Source organism: Channa argus, chromosome 6 (genome assembly GCF_033026475.1).
Source record: "Channa argus isolate prfri chromosome 6, Channa argus male v1.0, whole genome shotgun sequence".
NCBI classification, from domain to species: Eukaryota; Metazoa; Chordata; class Actinopteri; order Anabantiformes; family Channidae; genus Channa; species Channa argus.
The window spans coordinates 1440652-1460818 of NC_090202.1; the positions used below are offsets into that span (position 1 = coordinate 1440652).

At 40.1% G+C, this 20167-nt stretch overlaps 3 protein-coding genes across 5 annotated transcripts; all 3 read left to right on the plus strand.

The window, feature by feature from the left end:
* Positions 1-7982: 7982 nt before the first annotated feature.
* LOC137129135 (trace amine-associated receptor 1-like) lies at positions 7983-8966 on the plus strand. Its single transcript, XM_067508031.1, has one exon. It carries the CDS (start codon positions 7983-7985, stop codon positions 8964-8966), a length of 984 nt encoding a protein of 327 aa, XP_067364132.1.
* Positions 8967-10103: 1137 nt separating this feature from the next.
* Positions 10104-11518, plus strand: LOC137128894 (trace amine-associated receptor 13c-like). Its single transcript, XM_067507564.1, has one exon. The coding sequence runs from the start codon at positions 10157-10159 to the stop codon at positions 11189-11191; it is 1035 nt and encodes a 344-aa protein (XP_067363665.1). The 5' UTR covers positions 10104-10156; the 3' UTR covers positions 11192-11518.
* A 3604-nt stretch (positions 11519-15122) lies between these two features.
* lyrm9 (LYR motif containing 9) lies at positions 15123-19758 on the plus strand. Of its 3 annotated transcripts, none has more exons than XM_067507566.1 (4): positions 15123-15276; positions 15639-15792; positions 16690-16782; positions 18166-19758. In XM_067507566.1, the coding sequence occupies exons 2-4, from the start codon at positions 15667-15669 to the stop codon at positions 18262-18264; spliced, it is 318 nt and encodes a 105-aa protein (XP_067363667.1). In that variant the 5' UTR covers positions 15123-15276; positions 15639-15666; the 3' UTR covers positions 18265-19758. The 3 variants fall into 3 exon arrangements, with proteins under 3 accessions (XP_067363667.1, XP_067363669.1, XP_067363668.1); XM_067507568.1 differs by lacking the exon at positions 18166-19758 and adding an exon at positions 18004-18030; XM_067507567.1 differs by lacking the exon at positions 18166-19758 and adding an exon at positions 16864-17099.
* The last annotated feature ends 409 nt before the right edge of the window (positions 19759-20167 follow it).

The following is a 20167-nucleotide window of genomic DNA, read 5'->3' on the forward strand; positions in this document are numbered from 1 at the left end:
ACGCCTGTCAATGCAATGGCCATGGAAAAACTTTTTTTTTTGGACTAACAGCAAATCAAATGTCAACTTGATGACTAGTTGGCACACAGATGTTCAGACAGACACACGCCCTACAAATACTGCTTTGTTAACTACATACGTACCTAGTTTTATTTAAATGGCAGATGACAGGTCTTTTGTTGTGAAGCATCATGACATGTGTCTATTAAAGCAAACTTACTGGTTCTGCTTTTCCTACATAACTGGAACTGCCTGTACAGGGGCAACTGTGACGCAGGAGGTAGAGCAGTCCTCCGTGAGTCCCACAGTTGTTGGTTCAATCCCCACCTCCATTCACATGTCGAAGTGTCCTTGAGCAAGACACTAAACCCCAACTTAGTTGCTCCCGGTGAGTGTTGGCCAGCTGCATAGCAGCTCCCCCATCGGTGTATGAGTGTGTGTGTGAATGGGTGAATAAGAAGCAGTGTAAAGTGCTTTGAGTGCCAACAGGTAGAAAAGTACAATATAAGTGCAAACAGTTCTGCTGAATATTAACAAGTATCCCACAGTATCCCAAACATGTTTTAATGCTAATAGCAGCTTTTGTGTAGCTGCCATGACCTCAGCTGACTGAAGCCTCCATTGTCTATCGCAGCATTAACAAATGTACACAACCACTTTCTAAACCTGAAGACTTTGCTGCTTAAAATATACATTTTGTGTGGAATATCACTTTAACCATTTAGTAAATCACACACACACACACTCACAGAGAGAAAGAGAAAGAAAGGACAAACCCTGTAAAAGCAATTTTAGTTAATATATTACCACTATGAACAACTATGAATCAGCATGATTGTGAAGCTGTTGTGTCATTAAATATGGTCTTTGTACAGTAATGGAAATATTTGGTGTTTAAAATAATAATTACTCAATAATTATTTCATTTTGTAAAATGTAAATTATTGTTCATAAAAAAATAATTGGAAATTTGCCTGACTTCCTGATTTAAATGTCTTTATTTTGTTTATTTTTAGCTGCTCACTGTAGAATATATTAATTTATATACACAGTTGTTCTTTCACACATGATTAATTCAAGTTCTTGTTATTGTGCTTTGTGTAGGAGCAGTGGCACAGATTGAAGCAGAATATGCAGCTGTTTCAGATTCAGGATTTAGGATTATCTATTACAATATTGGTTTTATTGTTAGGTTGAAGTGTAGAGTATTTGACCTTATAGATCTTAGTATATTTATAAAACTGTTTTTTTTTTAAAACATACCTTGGAAATACAGGTCCTAAAGTTTTACTTAAACACAACAAAGGCAGTACACAAGGTAACAAGTGTAACAAGGACCACTTTAATTTAAAGCCCACATACCTTGTAGTTACTGTGTAACTTTGTGGAACAAGGATGTGAATTTCGTCAGTAATTACAGTAAAAAATTAAGCAGTAATATTTTTTAAATAAATTAACTTTAATTAACTTTAATGTCAAAACAATAGATCGATTACATAAGCATTGAGATTCGACACACAGCTTCAAAGCCGGGGACACCTGCAGAAAGGGAGAGAGAGAGGGAGAAAGAGAAGGACAAAGACAACTACGGGAGAAAACACACAGAGTCAATGTCATACAGTGGTGATAATTGCGGGGTGAGAGGAGAAGAGAGATGGTCAAGAGGAGGAAAGGAGCTCAGTGTAGTCTAAGCCTACAGCAGCATAACTATAACTAACTATATGCTTTATTAAAGAGGAAGGTTTTAAGCCTGGACTTAAAAGTAGAGAGGGTGTCTGCTTCCTGAATCTGAACTGGGAGCTGGTTCCACAGGAGAGGAGCTTGATAGCTAAAGGCTCTGACTCCCATTCTACCTTTGGAAATTCTGGGAACCACAAGTAAGCCTGCATTCTGAGATTGAAGTGGTCTACTGGGATGATATGGTGCTATGAGGTCTTCTATATATATATAATTCAATTCAGCTTTATTTATATAGCGCCAATTCACAACAAAGTCATCTCAGGGCACTTTACAGAATAAAGTCAAGATTATAAAGATGTATAAACAGAACGCAACAATTCCCCCTGGAGCAAGCCATAGGCAACAGTGGAGAGGAAAAACTCCCTTTAACGGAAGAAACCTCCAGCAGAACCAGGCTCAGGGTGGACGACCATCTGCCTCAACTGGTTGGGGTGAGAGGAAAGTGAAGAAAGAAAAGAACAGAGCAACAAAAAGCAACAACAAAACATCGGGCAGGTTGGTAGGACCAGTAGCTGCACACTGGAAGACACACAGCTTCAAAGCCGGGGGACACCTGCAGAAAGGGACAGAGAGAGCGGGACAGAGGAGGACAAAGACAACTATGGGAGAGAACACACAGAGTTAATGACATACAGTGGTGACAATTGTGGGGTGAGAGGAGAGGAGAGATGGTCAAGAGGAAGAAAGGAGCTCAGTGCATTGGGGGGTGGGTCCCCCAGCAGTCTAAGCCTATAGCAGCATAACTATAACTAACTATATGCTTTATTAAAGAGGAAGGTTTTAAGCCTAGACTTAAAAGTAGAGAGAGTGTCTGCTTCTCGAATCTGAACTGGGAGCTGGTTCCACAAGAGAGGAGCTTGATAGCTAAAGGCTCTACCTCCCATTCTACCTTTGGAAATTCTGGGAACCACAAGTAGGCCTGCATTCTGAGAGCGAAGTGGTCTACTGGGATGATATGGTGCTATGAGGTCTTCTATATATGATGGAGCCTGACCATTCAGAGCTTTATATGTAAGAAGCAGGGTTTTAAATTCTATTCTAGATTTAATGGGAAGCCAATGGAGAGAAGCTACTGAAGGTGAAATATGATCTCTCTTGCTAGTTCCAGTCAGCACTCTTGCTGCAGCATTTTGGATTAATTGCAGGCTCTTTAGTAAAATGGTCTGCACTTATATAGCGCTTTTCTACCTATTGGCACTCAAAGCGCTTTACACTGCTTCTTATTCACCCATTCACACTCACAATCACACACATTCATACACTGGTGGGGGAGCTGCTCTGCAGCTGGCCAACACTCACCAGGAGCAACTAAGTTGGGGTTCAGTGTCTTGCTCAAGGACACTTCGACATGTGACCGGAGGAGCCGGGGATTGAACCAACAACTGTGAGATTGGTGGACAACCGCTCTACCTTCCTGCGCCACAGTCGCAGTTAGTTACTGGGGCATCCTGAAAGTAGGGAATTACAGTAGTCCAACCTAGAAGTAACAAATGCATGGACCAGTTTTTCGGCATCACTTTGAGACAGGATGATCCTAATCTTGGCAATGTTCCGTAGGTGGAAGAAGGCTGTTCTAGAGATTTGTTTTATATGTGAGCTAAAGGACAAATCCTGGTCAAAAAATAGCTCCTTGAAGTAGTACTGGAGGCCAGACTTATGCCATCTAGAGTAACAATATGGTTGGACATCATATATCATATCAATATATGACTATATCGATCATATCGATATGGTTGGATATATAGATTTTTGGGCCGAAATACTATGACTTCAATTTTGTCTGAGTTCAGAAGTAAAAAATTGTGGGACATCCAGGCTTTTATGTCTTGTAGGCTTGAATCTTGATTAACTGATTTATTTTTTTTCATCTGGTTCCATGCTTAAAAGATATAAATATATATATATATATATATATATATATATATATATATATATATATAAATATATATATATAAAGTAAAAAGTATTGGTCCTAACACAGAGCCTTGTGGAAGTCCTGTACTCCTGTTCACTATGTTGCTTCCATGATGGCCTTTATTAGATCTTATACCGTGAACTTTTAAAATAGCCGTTAGTTAGCGACCAAACAAATGCACAATCCATGGATGACTATTTTAAGGGCCCCTGTGTAACCAGAATGAAAGTTCTGGTGTTTGCAGGATGTCTCATGTACAACCCTAATGACCTTAATCCTCTTCCCCTATTTCAAAAACCACCTCCCCTGTTTACATGATAATAAGGCTGACTGTAACCTGGTTAATTACACAGTGCAAATGTTCTGAATGTTCTGCTGCACTGAAACTGTTGGCAAAGCAGCCAAGGAATAATCATGGATCAATCAAATATCTTTGGAGCAGAAACTTCAGATGCCAAGTGGTTATTCAGTTCTGTTGGCCTGTGAAGGTTATGTTTGGTTAATAAATGTTGCCTTTCATTCTAATTATCTTTCTGTAAAAAACGTTTAAAGGTGATATTTTCTAGCTGCCGATATCTGGGCATACCTGACCATTTCCAAAAAGGAGCACTTAGCACCACAAATAACAACAAGCTGTGTGGAATATCCTTATTATAGCTTGAAAATCCAAATTTTAACATGAACAACTGGCTTTTTATAACTTAAAACAACTTTAGTTTGTGGAACACACTATTTCTTAAATAATGATAAACTTTAGTTAAAACAAACCAACATGCTTATAAAAACTAAAGATTAGTTGGTTGTCAAAGCTATTTCTAGCTGATGTCCCAGGATTTGAGTTTTTATATTCAGTGAGAGGTCATTTGTTCTGTTTGTTTGGCTTTGTCATAGGAGGATGCAATTAAAGCCAATAACCAAAGCTTTAGAAAATAATGAGCTCCCTGGTTGAGGAGGGGCCCGAATACAGACAGTGGTAATGAGTTCCCAGTTCATGGAGGTGTGAGAAGTCAGACATCTCGCTGCACTCCCACCAGACCATCATTCACACATCTAATTGGTGTTTATGCTGCATTAATTATGTCAATTATTGTCGTGACAAAAACAAAACCATCAAACTTTTTATCATAATGTGCTGTTTCCCAAAATGGAACCAGACTTTATTCTGTAAAAATTTGCATTGTGCAGTGGCTTTGGCATTTTGCTTATGTATGAATTTGTTTTATTATAACTTATTTGAAAAAGATATTTAACTAATTATACTTTATATTGGTTTACTGGAATGAGGAATGTAAAAAATAAATTTCATGCACATGCAATTTAGCAAAATAAAGCAAAATCTGCGTCTCAGATGATTGTTCGGAGACAAGCTTTACTATGGCACTGTTGGAGAACTTCCCTTCAGCTCCACCAAATATATATTTTTCACCATTCAGGCACCATTCAGAACCATTTCTAACATTTATAGCTACAAAAAATTGAATCTAAATAAAAAATAGACCCTATTGCTTAAAAACACACATAAATCAAAAACTCATACATACATGGAATAACACACGAAATAAACTGTACAACTAGCTTCATAATAACTTTCCTAAGTTAAAATGTTTCTTCTTAAGTCATTAATTACATCGCAACGAGGAATCTGCAGAAGCTGAGAATGGCCACGTATGCAGTTATCTCGTTTTTATGCCGTTATCTAATGATATAAGGATGATTATCTCACTCACGCACGAGGAAAACAATTTAGAAATCTGCCAACAACTGAATGATTAATTGCACAATGGTGTGCAGATTGGTGGCTGATTAGAACAGTTTGAAAGTTAATTTCACTATGCTTTAGAGCGAAAAGTTGAGACAGCATCTGCTGTTGGAGTTGATGGCACTTGCTCCTGTGTTGCAGGCCTGCAGAAGTATAACACATGAATGCATTGTTTGAGCAGCTGGCAAAAGCAAATTTAACAGCTGCACTAACAAAACAGTGACCTGTCTTGGTTGAGTTGTACTTTAGGCTGAGGTTAGTCTTGTGCAGACTGAAGCAGAGGCCATTTATAGGTATTGTAAGAAAGAGGCTCCTGGGGTTTGGTGGGGTTTTGCTGCAGGTTTTGTTGGTCCCCCCAGTGTCAAGCTGTGTTCACTGGTGTAAAGAAAGTGATCTGCTCCTGATGTCAGTTTGCAGAATGCTAACTGACATGTACATGTTGGTTACTGTCTTCAGTCCTACTCATGTAAAGGGTTGGGAAAACATTACGGCTGACCACCCTTTTTTCTGCACCATTGTGATGTCAGAATTAACTTGTCTTTGGGTGGGAGTGGGGGGTTACTTTATTGCCCAATTTCAGGACAACCCTGGGACAGTCACCTACTTGGCATCTGTAAAAGCTGCTCTGAATCTAAGATGGCTTTCTCTCTCTCTCTCTCCTGGAAGCTAAGCACCCAGTGTTTGGTTTGATTTGTTCGTCTAGATTGTTTTCCCTTGGTCATGTAGGTTTCGCAAAATTCATTATCACTACTTCAGCTCTAACTCTAAATCCTGACTGAAAGTCTTCATACAAATTATTCCTGTAAAGGTGGTCAGATGTATAGTTGCTTATATAGCGCTTTTATCCAAAGCGCTTTACAATGTTGATTCCCATTCACCCATTCACACTGATGGCAGTAGCTGCCATGCAAGGTGCCCACCTGACCCACCAAAAGCAACTTGAGGTTCAGTTTCTTGCCCAAGGACACTTTGACATGCAGGCAGGAGCTGGGACCCTGTGGTCCATGGTCAACTGCCTTACCAACTGAGCTACTGCCAAACTTATAATATATATAATTGTTTAGCGACTACTTTTTGCAAGGATTTTAGAAATAAAGGTATTAGATATTGGTCTGTAATTGGCTAAAACACCTGGGTCAAGACAGGGTTTCTAAAGATAGATTGATGATATCTAATATGAACGTATCTATTAAGGGTAAAGCTTCCTTGAGCAGCTTAGTTGGAATAGGGTCTAGCAGACAGGTTGCTGGTTTAGATGAGGTAATAATTGAAGTTAGCTCAGAGAGATCTATGGGTAAAAAGCAGGTAAAGAGGCATTGGCCCCCCAGTCGTGTAGTGATGAAATAAGCCCTGTTTTGAGAGCAACACTGTGTTAGTCTGGACAGGGACTGACTGAAAGTGTAGGTGCTGGTCAAATAATCAGAATATCTTCACAAAGTTGATGTATTTTACTCTTACTTTCCATTCAAGAAGTGAAACTTGTATAATGTCTACACTAATTCAACACATTTCTTTTAATTTTTTGATGATTATAACTGACAACTAATGAAAACCCCAAATTCAGTATCTCAGAAAATTAGAATATTACTTAAGATTAATATTACTTATGTCATAAATTATATATATATATATATATATATATATATATATATATAGAGAGAGAGAGAGAGAGAGAGAGAGAGAGAGAGAGAGAGAGAGAGAGAGAGAGAGAGATTGCTTTAAGAACACCAGTGGATAAAATTTGCCATTTGTTTTATTTCCTTCGCAATTGTTATTGATAAGAACAAAAATCCACTTATATTTATATAACCTGATATCACACCACTGACAAACCACCAGCCTTAATTCTTTTACAAATGGAGGTCATTTCTATAAGAGCCACAGACAGACAGGGAATCAAAAGCATGTGTATGCAACAGTGTCTAGTCATATTTGTATGATTAAAAACAACAGGATGAACTTTCCAAACTCACTTTTACTCTTTTAAATAAATTCTGTGTAATGAACTGACTGCTGCCTGTGTGCATTGTCCTCTGGGACAGACTGTCCATTCTTAGTCCCTGAGGGCAGAATATTTAACCTCTAACTTGACTGGCCAGAGAAACAGAGCTGAGTCTGACTTCATCCAAGGACACTTCTGTGTGGCCATAAAACAACTGGTCATCCCGACTATGGAAGGTAAGTGCTTGAAGAAATTATCATTCTGTTTCATAAAGTGCTTCATGAACAATCTCTAAGTCATAGCTGTTAAATAGTAATTATATCTCTGAAATGACTGATGGTTACATATAGTATGTGTTATAAATAAGTATACATATATTATTATTATTATTATAAATTATAAACCAGTTTTGCCTGCAAAACAATAATTTCTTAATAGCATGCATGATGTTAAAAGTCTGACATTAGATTTTATACTTGTTTATAACAGAAATTCATCAGTCATTTCGTAATCATTTCTATCTTGTTGCATTGTATTTTGAATAAGAAGTACTGACCTACTGTACAAAATTATATTTCTAGCATCTGGGCGTTTCATTCCATTCCATAATAATCCTGTCTTGCTCCATGCAGATGGAGCCAGTGCTCTGCTATGAGTCCAGGAACAGTTCATGTCTGAAGACCATCTATCCTCTGCCCATACGCATCACCCTCTACATGATTCTAGGGGTCACAGTCATCCTAACAGTTTGCGGAAACCTGTTGGTCACTGTGTCGATTGCCTTTTTCAAGCAGCTTCACACTCCAACTAACTACCTGATCGCCTCTCTGGCTGTGTCTGACCTGTTTTTAGGGTTGTTAGTCATGTTTCCCAGTATGATTCGCTGTGTAGAGACTTGTTGGTATTTTGGCGACATCTTCTGCAAAGTCTACATGAGTTCCGATGTCATGTTGTGCACGGCGTCGATTCTAAATCTGTCATTCATATCACTTGACCGACACTATGCCGTGTGCCACCCTCTGCTCTACACAAGGAAAATGACGTCTAAGGTTGTGTTGATTATGATTATGCTCATTTGGAGCATTTCAGCTTTTATAGGCTTTGGAATGATTTTTCTGAAACTAAATATTCTGGGGATTGAGGAGTTCTACCACAGCTACATTGCATGTGAAGGCAGGTGCATCTTATTTCAGAGTGGACTGTCAGGAACAGTCTCTTCAGTTCTGTCCTTTTACATTCCAGGTTTGATAATGCTCGGCGTTTACCTCAAGATCTTCCTGGTGGCACAGAGACAGCTGCAGAGAATACAGAAGGCAAGAATGACAAGTACAAGCCAGACAAAAGCCACCAAAACACTTGCTATAATAATGGGGGCGTTTCTGTCCTTTTGGACCCCTTTCTTTGTTTGTAACAGCATCGACCCCTTTATCAACTACTCAATACCCCCAGCTGTGTTTGAAACACTTGTGTGGGTGGGCTACATGAATTCTACTGTGAACCCTTTAATATATGCATTCTTTTATAGCTGGTTCAGAAAGACACTTCAGTTATTTGCTTCAGGTAAGATCTTTCAGTCTGGTATTGCAGAGACGACACTTTTCACTGAATAAACTGGAAATGTGGAAATTCATTGTACGGACAAAATAGTGTCTTTTAGTCTGCTGAGGGGCTGCTGGTAAACACAGACAGAACATCGGTGCTATTGTTTAGATTGTGGGGTTTACTGGACTTCAAAACAAACGTATAATCACAGAAACATACTTGAAGGATGAAAAATAAAACTACTTATGTACAATGTTTAATTTCACGAGTGAATATAATATTATCAGATTACAATTACCGATACAATGTTGTGTTGTTTACTGGAAAGCTTTGTTTAATGACTGTATACACTGTTTTGATGATCATATGATTTAAATTTTCATTATTTTTCAAACTGCAGTGTAGCTTGTGAAGAACAACAAAACTGTAGTATTAAACTGTATTTATGTCATATGGAAAAGTAACTAGTAACTATAGTCAGAGAATAAATTGTAGTGAAGTAAGAGGATATTTGCCTCTGAAACGTAGTAGTTAAACGGTGAAATACTAGAATATTAAAGCAGTAGTATCTTGAATGTATGCACAGTACTTAAGTAAATGTATTTAGTTATATTGTACTACTAGTAGACCATGGTAAACGGTAAATGATCTGTTCCACCTGTTGCCACTCAAAGCGCTTTACACTGCTTCTCATTCACCCATCCGCTCTTACAAACACACACACACACTGACACACCGATGGGGGAGCTGCTATGCAGCTGACCAACACTGACCACGAGCAACTAGAGCATGGTGCATTGCTCACAGACTCGCTTGGTGAGCCATGGTTTAGAAGCTGAGGGACAAGCAGGTCTAGAAGACACGGGGCAGAGACGACCCAGAAAGGATGAAAGTGTATTGCAGAGGCTGTTCGTGGCTGCATCTGTATCGGGGGTGGAGAGGTACTGTGGTGGGGGCGGATTTGCAGAGACCAGGGAAGAGAACTGCTCTGGATGTGTGGAAGAATACTCCAAATTCTTTTATTTTGTTCTTGTTTTTTATGTATTTATTTGTTTATTTTGTTTTTTAATTTTGTGTGTTTGTGTGTGTGTGTGTGTGTGTGTGTGGGGGGGGGGGGGGGGGGGGGGGCATAATAACATAATAATAACACTTTCATACATAAAAAAATAATGACTCCTGGACTGTTTTTAATAGCAGGGCTTTGATTGGATAGCAGCTCGCACCAGGTGATTTAAAGATATCAGAGAGTGATGTCAGCATGTTTATCTTTATGAGGAGTGGTATGCTGTCTAACGATCAGTACTGTTTCCCGGCCTCTAACGCCTCGTGTGTGAGGGCACAGTTCAGGGGGGGGGTCGACGTTGCCCTCTGTGTGGTGTTCGTGTTAAACATGCTGGTTACCATTTCAGGGAACTCTTTTGTCATTGTGTCAATCAGCCATTTCAAGCAGCTGCACAATCCCACAAATGTGTTCGTTCTGTCTCTTGCCGTCGTGGACCTGCTGGTGGGGGCTGTCGTGATGCCTTTCAGTACCATTCGCACCATTAATGGCTGCTGGTTTTTTGGCGAGGACTTCTGTCGGCTTCATTCCAGCTTTGATGTGTTTCTCACCACCCTGTCTATCTTCCACCTTATTTGCATTGCCGTAGACAGAGAGCAGGCAATATGTCGCCCTATGCAATATTCAAGGAATATCACAATGTCTGTGGCCTGGATTATGGTCTGTGCCAGCTGGACAATTGCTGCTCTCTACTCGTATGGGCTACTTTACTCACAGGCCAATGTCTCCGGGTTAGAGGATTATATGTTATCCATAAACTGCCTTGGTAGTTGCAATGTTGTCTTTAACCGCCTCTGGGGGACTTTGGACAGTGTTATCTGCTTTTTCTTTCCGTGCACTGTAATGGTTTGTTTGTACACTAAAATATTTTCCGTGGCTAAAGAGCATGTAAGAAAGATTGGGGACGGGAGCAGTTTTTCAAATCACAGAGGAAGAAGGGGGTTGATCAAACAGTCTGAGCACAAGGCTGCAAAGACTCTGGGTATCGTGCTCGGTGCATTTATCTTTTGTTGGATGCCCTTTTTTGTAGATTCAATAATTGACGCCTACACCGGCTTTATCACACCTGCTGCCATCTTTGATGCATTTGTGTGGTTGGGTTACTTCAACTCAACTTTAAATCCAATTATTTATGCCTTGTTTTACCCTTGGTTCAAGAAGTGCTTTTACTCTATTGTCACTCTAAAAATATTTAACTCAGATTCTTCAGACATGAATATATCTGCCCACTGACACAGCTACACTTAAAAAAGGTATTTTACATTTTCAAATTAAAATATTTTGGACCATGCAGAAATATAATTTACAATATGCATGATGTCTTTTCTCTGTTTCAAACCCTCAGTTGTGCAACAGGTAGTCATATAACAACCTTTGGACTGTGTTCATCTTGGTTAATTTACCCTCGTACCAATGCATACTTAAATATAAAAGCTTTTAAATTATAATGTAGGTTTGCTGTGAAATGTAGTGTGTGGTTGTGTAGTGTGTTTACATTCTACATCAGCTAGTACGATGTATGTTTTTGAATTTCCCAAATCGATCAACATCTTCCAAAAATTCCACCAATGAAATTATAGTTTTTACAGATGGGTTTTTAAAAAGGACCCTTTTATAAGTTGTATAAATCACAATAGATAATGTTTATACATCACTAATATGTCCTGTGTTATTATTTTCATTAAAGCCTAATGCATTGTAGGACAAGTATCAGCAAATGTCCACTGTTTCTCTTTTCTGTTGGTGTTTCAGTCCACATCATTGCAAATGACGTTATCACAAACAGGAGACATAAAGTAACTATAACTGGAACTATTTCTCCTGCCTCCTTTTATGAAAAAACCATGCCTCTGTAAGTCAGAGCCCTATAGACGAAGCAATTGTGACAATGAGGAGTCAAAAACTACAGGTTTTTTTTGTATAAATCCACTCTGTGTAAACGTGTGAGCCGTTACACAGAGGAGTGTTGACATTCTCTTTAACCTGCTGAGCAAAAATGTAAAGAAGGATCATGTTACAAAGAGGTGGAGGAGAAGAAAGTCATGGAGAGCATAGCTGTGCCAACGTTTATCACTGGCCACCGGGTCCCAGTGGAACCAAAACCAGAAATAAAAATAGATAAAAATGGCAACAAAATGTGAAATTTTTATTGTTTATTTAAAAGTCTAATAGTCACTGGCTGGACGGGCTTCATGCTGCATTCAGTCCTGCATTGTGTTGGAATAAGTCTGTGGCTAAAAGTACTGAAGCACCTGCTTGTTGTGCAGTGGGTGAAATTCATGGCTCAAAATACAGTTCGATTTGTCAGTTCAATTCAACTTTATTTATATAGCGCCAATTTACAACAAAGTCATCTCAGGGCACTTTACAGAATAAAGTCAAGACTATAAAGATGTATAGAGAGAACCAAATAATTCTCCCTTCAGCAAGCACTAGGCAACAGTGGAGAGGAAAAACTCCCTTTAACAGAAGAAACCTCCAGCAGAACCAGGCTCGGGGTGGACGACCATCTGCCTCGACCGGTTGGGGTGAGTGGAAAGTGAAGAGAGAAAAGAACAGAGCAACAACAAAACATTGTGCATGTTGTTAGGACCAGTAGCTGCACACTGGAAGACACAAAGATCCAAAGCCGAGGACACCTGCAGAAAGGGACAGAGAGGGAGACAGAGAAGGACAAAGACAACTACGGGCAAAAGATCACACCTCATCTCATCTACCTGCTAAACGTAATCCAACTCATCCCCAGTAGTGGAGCTCACTCTCTGTATCAGTTTGTTTGTCTGTTTGTATCCTTAGAGCGAGCACCCACCCCTCAGCACATCCCACCACAGAACAGTGCTCTGGCCACCACAGTCAGATAAAACGTGCCCAGCTGAGGTCTGCGGATAGTAAAGGATTTTACGTTACAAGCTGGAAACTCCTCAAGTAATAAAATCTAAAAAGATCAGATTGCTAAACATTAAACACAGAAATATTTAAATTAACCTTGTGTTGAAAGGTTAAAAGGGCTTTTTTCAACTCCATAACTTGCCTGAGCATTAAACTTGCTGGGAGCCTAAAGAGCAGTGTGGGCCCACTTTTCTGTCTGCTTTAAACTGATGAATTATCATTAACCATCGCTTCAATAAATGAGAAAACAAATCCATCAAGTCTAATTAAAGCTAACGTCATTGTTGAATATACTGGACTGGACTGGACTGCTAAGTCTTGTCCCAAGCAACTGGTTTTCCTGATACTTTTTTTGAGGTGGTTGTTCAGTTTTTACAATGTACAAATGAAGGCATTTCTCTCTACATCGTTTCTTTGCTGTGGACCAGTTTCTGCCTCGGTGTGTAGCTGGGTTTAAAGTGAACAGGTTTCTCAGATATGCCAACAACATATGGGATGGCAATGTTTTTCCTTTTGTTCTCCTCGTCTGTCCTGTCTGTTGTGGACGTGCTCTTGCTGGATCTTTTTGTGGATTTGACACAGGCCCGGTTTGGGTTCCTGTAGGTTTTGAGTGCTTTCTTGTTTTCCTTTACTTTAACTTACCCCGTCGTTGGCTCACTTTCAGAATGGTGGTGTAGGGTTCTGCCAACCTGACAGGTTGCTGTGAGTCAGTATAAATATTGATCTGTGTGTGTGGGTTTCCTGTATATTTCAGTGTTGATGCTTCTATCTTCTTCAGTGTACTGCACAGTCCAAGAAGGCCAATTAATTCCATGTGACTTGTTCCTGTGTTAATGTGTTTATGTTTTTCTCCACTGTAATTATGTGTTTTAATGATGAGGTCAAAGGTTAAATCCTGCCTTTGACACAGACTATGATGTAGCTGGTTTGGTGGAGCGATATACAGGGGTGGTGGTGTTCACAAATAGAGTGCTTGCCTAACAAAAAAAAAACTCCACAAAACCATCAATACACATTTATTTGCTCAAGTACATGATCTAAAAGTTGTGCCAAAAAAATACAAAAGCACAAGTACCAAGAAAACAATGCATTTGATATACCACATATTTCATGCCAATGATAACCTGAAACTACAAGTTTAATCCAGATTCGTCGGTTTCTTAGCTGATAATTATTGTGAGGTTTAGTCAAATAATGAGGACCCAAAGAAACCCAGACACAATTTGCTCAGAGTATATGTAATGGGAATAAAGTTGACAGATGAATATGGTGAGAGCTTGCAGGGATTCCTCTGGCAGTAGCACAGATCTACAGGGGAGATTTACCAATGGATTTACAGGCAAGTAGTTTAATGAGGATATGAGGCTTACTTGCTTACAAAGTATCGCAGGAGCTGGGCCTGGAAGGTGTGGGTGTTTCTCAGGTAGGAGGGGAGGAGAATGGTGGAATAACCAGGATAACATCAGAGCAAGATGAACTGCCTGTGTGTAGGCGGTCTCTATGTGGCTTGTCAAAAAGGAAAGAGAGACAGGGAGACAGACAGCAGGACAGCCAATAATAGTGGGCGAAGAAGAGCTGGGATGAGTCAGTGGGAACGAGCTCAGTCTCACGGAAGCCAAATTTAATCAGTGTCCAAAATCCTAAACACACAGAATTAGTCCAAAACATTGAGTGATTCAGAATATCAATCCAAGACAGAGTTTAACAGAATCCAAATCTCAATTTCCACAAATATATTTGTCAAAATGTCAGACAGCAAATAAAGGCAAAGGTTTCCAAAGAGGGCACGAGGCAGAGTTCAGAGTTCAGCTATACAGAATTGGTCAGGGTAACAGGGATTCATCCAATCGGTCACATTAAAACTAGCAGGGCCAGGAGTTTGAGAGGAGCATGGGCTAAAGAGTCACTGTAGAGACGCAAACAATCTGGGAACTTAGTGCACAAAACGTGGAGGCTTAAATAGGGAGTGAGGGAGACACAGGTGAAAGGGATCAGGAATAATTATGTTACAGAGATGGCTAAGGACCGGAAATGGGAAGTGAGGAATACAAAATAAAGGTCTGGAACAGGAAGTCACATCGGTGATCATGATAAATTATGGGAAAAGACTAAGTAAAACGTAATAAGGGGCAAAGATCTTTGTTACCTTTCAACTGAAGCAGCTGGGCTCTCTTTACTTTTCCCAAACATACAGCATTAGAGTGTAAACCATGGTTTTCTTTTTTCCCCTTTGGTTTGTTAGTCTGAACTATGTCACACACTCACGTACAGCAGGAGGCGGTGTCCAGCTCCATGCGCATGTTGCGACCCGCCATTAAATCCAGCGAAGAAGAAGCCAAACATCCGTTCACAGTGCAGTGAATTAATGGGACCTCACGTCGTTTGCTGACCTAAAGACCTGAGAGGCTTCACTACTCATCCTGACCACAGTAAGTGTCACCTTCTAGTCTGGTCGCTGATTGAAACTCGAAGCTCTGAGTCAGCTGCTTCCAGCTTTGCTAGTTAGTTAGTTAGTTAATAATAATAACACCAAAAAGCAGCCTACGTAGTTGTTGTATGCATAAAACCCTTTTACTTTTTATACACAATATTTAAATAAATCCTATTTTAGAATGCTGATTGTAAATATATTTAAGTATTCACCTTAACACATTTCAAAGGGACATCGGGATATAGTCTGTGCAATGTTGATGTACACTAAAGGGACCCAGGAGGTTTTGTATGTGCTGTATAATCCGAAGCTATTATGTCTCAGTGGATTTGTTTTCTCACTTCTTAATATAAAATGTAGCTGCCAGCTGATCCCTGGGTAGCAAGGAATGTCTCCTTTAGCTGGAGCTGAGTTGATCCAGACACCAGTGCAGCTCTATCGGTACCTCCTCAGATGTTGCAGGCTGTTGCCGACCACAGCAATGCAGCAGCATTACCACCACGCCATAAGACAGGTACCTTCTATCTACCACTCATAGTGGGCTGGAGCTGTTGTTGGCCTGAACAGGTGTATCTCAGGGCCGACAGAGAGAGACACACACTGACAGACTACCATTTATATTCACAGCCAACTTAGAGTCAGCATTTAAGCTAACGTGCATGTCTTTGGAAAGGAGAAGGAGACTGAGGTACGTGGAGAACATGCAGACTCCACACAGAGTGGCCAGGTCGGTCAGGGATGTGAACTGGCCACTCTCCAGCTGTTGGGCTGCAGTGCTAACCACTCAACCCCTGTGATGCCCTAACAGCTTATCGTCACACGTTTGGCTCTTTGTGCACCAAATATAAAGTGTTTTTGCTATTGTCCCTGACCAAGACCATGACTGAACATGAAGCAGTGTCTGCTGTCATCTGCTATCACCGTTAAAGCTTAAACTTGTAAAGACTGTATATTTATAGCAGTTATAAGTTAAAGTTGTAAATAAATAGTTAAAGTTGAACTTTAAATGATGTTTATGGATGGTGTTTTTTTTTTTCGTCAATTCCCCTTCTTCATTTGGAGATTTGGAGAACTGACTTTGATTCTAGTGTCTCTGTAGATAGTTTAACCCCAGTGGTTACATGTCAGAATGAGAAATGCCTTTAAAGGTTAGTTTTCATTCTCAGTTGTTGTGGTTGTTTTTTTTTCTTTTTCTTTCTTTGTTTGGTCCGAAAAATAGTGAAAAATGGCTCGTTAGATTGTGATTTCAGTGCTGCACAGCTACCAGTGTTGCTTTGACCCAGCGATGATTGTCTCATACTTAAGCTTTCTCTTTGCAGCAAACATTTTTCCATTGACCTTTTCCCCATTGCTGTTTTTTTTAAGCATCCCTCATGTAACATCCATCTTTTGCCTTCTGTGTTGTTTCCAGGGTTACAATAGTCACTCAGATGAAGATAACCCAGAGAGGATCAAGATGATAATCCTAAGAGCGGTAGCAGATGCTGACTGGATACTTGATAAAGTAAGGATGAAGGCTCTTTTTGACATTATGTTATTACACAAATGCACGCTGTGATTTCAAATTTTCTACTTGATTTGACAGTATACCAAGAAGAAATGAGTTTTATGAATCATGACGAGTTCCACAGCATTGTCACGGTTGCAGAAGCAGTTTCTAGGTCTGTGTCTCAAGCTCTACTGCCATCAGTGTTGTTTGGAGAAATATAGAAAGTTACAGCTTGATTCAGTAAAATATTTAAAAGTGTAAATATACTGTTGTCAGACTAAAATGTGTTGACTGTGTACTGTTGATTGGTCTTAATAAATATATTTCTAATACATAGAGATAACTGTCCTTATTTATAGATACTTAGCATCCACAGTATTATGGGTAATGCAAGTGGATTTCCACCTCGAGCATCATTAAAGTCTTATGTCAAGTTAACTAGATTCGAGTGTGGGGGTACTGTGGCTCAGGAAGGTAGAGCGGTTGTCCACCAATCTCACAGTTGTTGGTTCGACCCCCAGGAAGTGTCCTTGAGCAAGACACTGAACCCCAACTTAGTTGCTCTCGGTGAGTGTTGGCCAGCTGCATAGCAGCTCCCCCATCGGTGTGTGTGTGTGTGTGTGTGTGATTGTGAGTGTGAATGGGTGAATAAGAAGCAGTGTAAAGTGCTTTGAGGGCCAATAGGTAGAAAAGTGATATAAAAGTGCAGAGCATTTACCTTCATATTTGCATAGTAATAAACAACATCTTGGTCATTTTTGTAGTTAACTGCTTATAATACAAACTGTTTGGAGACAAAGTATTTATTTTTTCTATCATTGCTTCTGTCCTGCTATTGAACCTCTTTTGACCACCTCCCATTGCCCTTTTGTTCCCCAAATGTGTGAAGACATGCATTCATCAGGCAGTCACCACTGCACATCTGACCCCTGTGTCGTGCATGTGCAAAAACTGTATTCATAAATATTTGTTACTGCTGTTGATTAACAAATCATCAGATGAGGTTTTCCATTGCTATTTTTGAAGTTAACTGGCTCTGTAATCCTGTTCAGTGTTGTATCCCTACTGCCTGGAAAGTAGGTGTCAGACTGATGGACACGGTAGAAAAAACCAAAGTCAGATCCCTCACACTTCCCCATGAACAGTCGGCTACTTTAATGTTTTGGGTTATTTATGTCTTTTTTACCATATACACTTTATTACATAAACTCAATTGAGTGTCATATTTTTTTTCAGTTTTCGAAGTAGCTTTCCAAACCAGGATGTTGCTTCCTGCTCTGTAACAACACTTCACATTTAGTTTTAGGTCTTGCTGAAAGTTTAATTACTAGCAAAATCATGGAACAGCTGAACACTGTCAAAACATATGGGTAATAGCATTCAAATGACACGTGACAGGGAATCAGTGAGGGAGGTCCAGAGACAGCTGTCAGTAAAGATCAAAGAGGGGGAAAAGGCTCCAACAGAAGGACACCAGAGCAGTTTGGAGCTACATGAAGAGCATCACTGGATGTGGCATCCTGCAGCACATCTTCAACCTGAGCCTGCAGCTGGACAGGCTGCCTTTGGGATGGAAAACATAATGGCAGTACCGAAAGTGGCCCACTCCAGTGTCCCCGGTTACCCTAGTGACTTTAGACCTGTGGACCTCCGGCCTCTGGTGAAACCATCTCTGGACCTCAGCCAGTTTGCTTATCAGCCTCAGTTGGAGGTTGAGGATGCTCTCATCTACCTGCTACACTACATCTACAACCACCTGGACAAGCCTGGGGGATCTGTAAGGATTATGTTCTTTGACTTCTCCAGTGCTTTTAACACAATCCAGCCTGTCCTGCTGGAGGAGATATTAAAGGGCATAGTCGTAGACACCACCGTAGTTCCCTGGATTTTGGACTACCTCACTAACCGACCCCAGTATGTCTTTCTGTGGAACTGTGTCTGACACTGTGACCTGCAGCACAGTTAATCCCCAAGGGACAGTCCTATCTCCCGTTCTCGTCCCCCTGTATACCTCTGACTTCAGGTACAACTCAGAGTCCTGCCACCTTCAGAAGTTTTCTGATGACTCTGCGGTTGCTGGATGTATCCAGGGTGGAGATATCACAGAGTATCGATCAGTGATGGACAGTTTTGTTAACTGGTGTGAGAACAATCATCTCCAGCTCAACATCAGTAAAACAAAGGAAGTGGTGGTGGACTTCAGGAAGTCCTGGACTCCTCTCAATCCTGTTTCTATATGGGGAGAGGGGGTGAAGGTAGTTTCAGTGTACAAACACCTGGGTGTCCACCTGGACAATAAACTGGACTGGTCAGTTAATGCAGCATCAATATTCAGGAAAACACAGAGCAGGCTGTATTTTCTGAGGAGACTTGGGTCCTTCAACATCAGCAGCACCAAGCTGTGGATGATTTATGAGTCTGTGGTAGCCAGCTCCCATCTTCCATGCTGTGGTTTGCTGGGGCAGCAATATGAAGGTGGCAGACAATAACAGACTGCACAAACTAATAAGGAGGTCTGGTTCTGTTCTGGTGGAGGAGCTGGACCCTCTGCATGTTGTGGCTGAGAGGACAATGTTGTCCAAACTCCTCTCAATCCTGGACAATCCCTCCCTATCACTCCACTGTGTGCTGGCTGCACAGAGCAGCACTTTCAGCCAGAGACTGATCACAGTCAAGTTCTCCACAGAACAACACAGGAGAACCTTCCTCCCAGTGACCATTAAACTGTTCAACTCATCCCCCTCTGTGAAAAGGAGGGGGACTAAATTGACTAAATAGTCAAAATGGACAAATAGTATTGTTTTAATTCATTTACATTTACTCCTCTAGCTGGGTTTTTCTGTTATTGATCAGCAGTTTGTAGCTGTACTTATTATTTTCTTGGTTTTGTGGAAGTTTTTTACTTTCTTTTTCTACTTTTCATGTGGAGAGCAGCTGTAACAAGGCAATGCAATTTCCCTGTAAGAGCAATAAAGTTTTTTGAATCTTGAATCTTAATTTAAGTTTGTCAGACTGGCAGGCATGTGAAAGAATCCTATTTCTTAGTTGCCCACTTATTCTTGGAAAAACTCTGGCCAACAGATTTAATAGAAGAGTTCTGTTTAATCCATCAGGACGAAACAGAGCTTAATTTAGAGACAAGGCAAATGTTTAAAGACACATTTCAGTCAGTGTCGTCAATGTGTAGTATCGGCCTACACAGGTTAAAACATTACATAACATGTTCTTTCACACATTAAAAGTCAATGCATTCTTATTTTTTTACACACAAAAAATATTGCAATTATGTTGAATGTGTCGAGTTTTTTTACGCCTCCAATTGAAAAAAAATTTAAATATAATGATACCAAGTCAACTTCATTGAAACTCTTTCCTGCATCTTTGCACTAAAAATACCATA

Bases quoted from the DNA above. Each gene is read 5' to 3' on its own strand.
- LOC137129135 (XM_067508031.1), top strand. From the start codon at position 7,983: ATGCAGATGGAGCCAGTGCTCTGCTATGAGTCCAGGAACAGTTCATGT.
- LOC137128894 (XM_067507564.1), top strand. From the start codon at position 10,157: ATGTTTATCTTTATGAGGAGTGGTATGCTGTCTAACGATCAGTACTGT.
- lyrm9 (XM_067507566.1), top strand. From the start codon at position 15,667: ATGTCTCCTTTAGCTGGAGCTGAGTTGATCCAGACACCAGTGCAGCTC. The intron at 15,793-16,689 runs GTACCTTCTATC...TGTTGTTTCCAG, and splicing joins ACCACCACGCCATAAGACAG to GGTTACAATAGTCACTCAGA. The intron at 16,783-18,165 runs GTAAGGATGAAG...GACACGTGACAG, and splicing joins CTGACTGGATACTTGATAAA to GGAATCAGTGAGGGAGGTCC.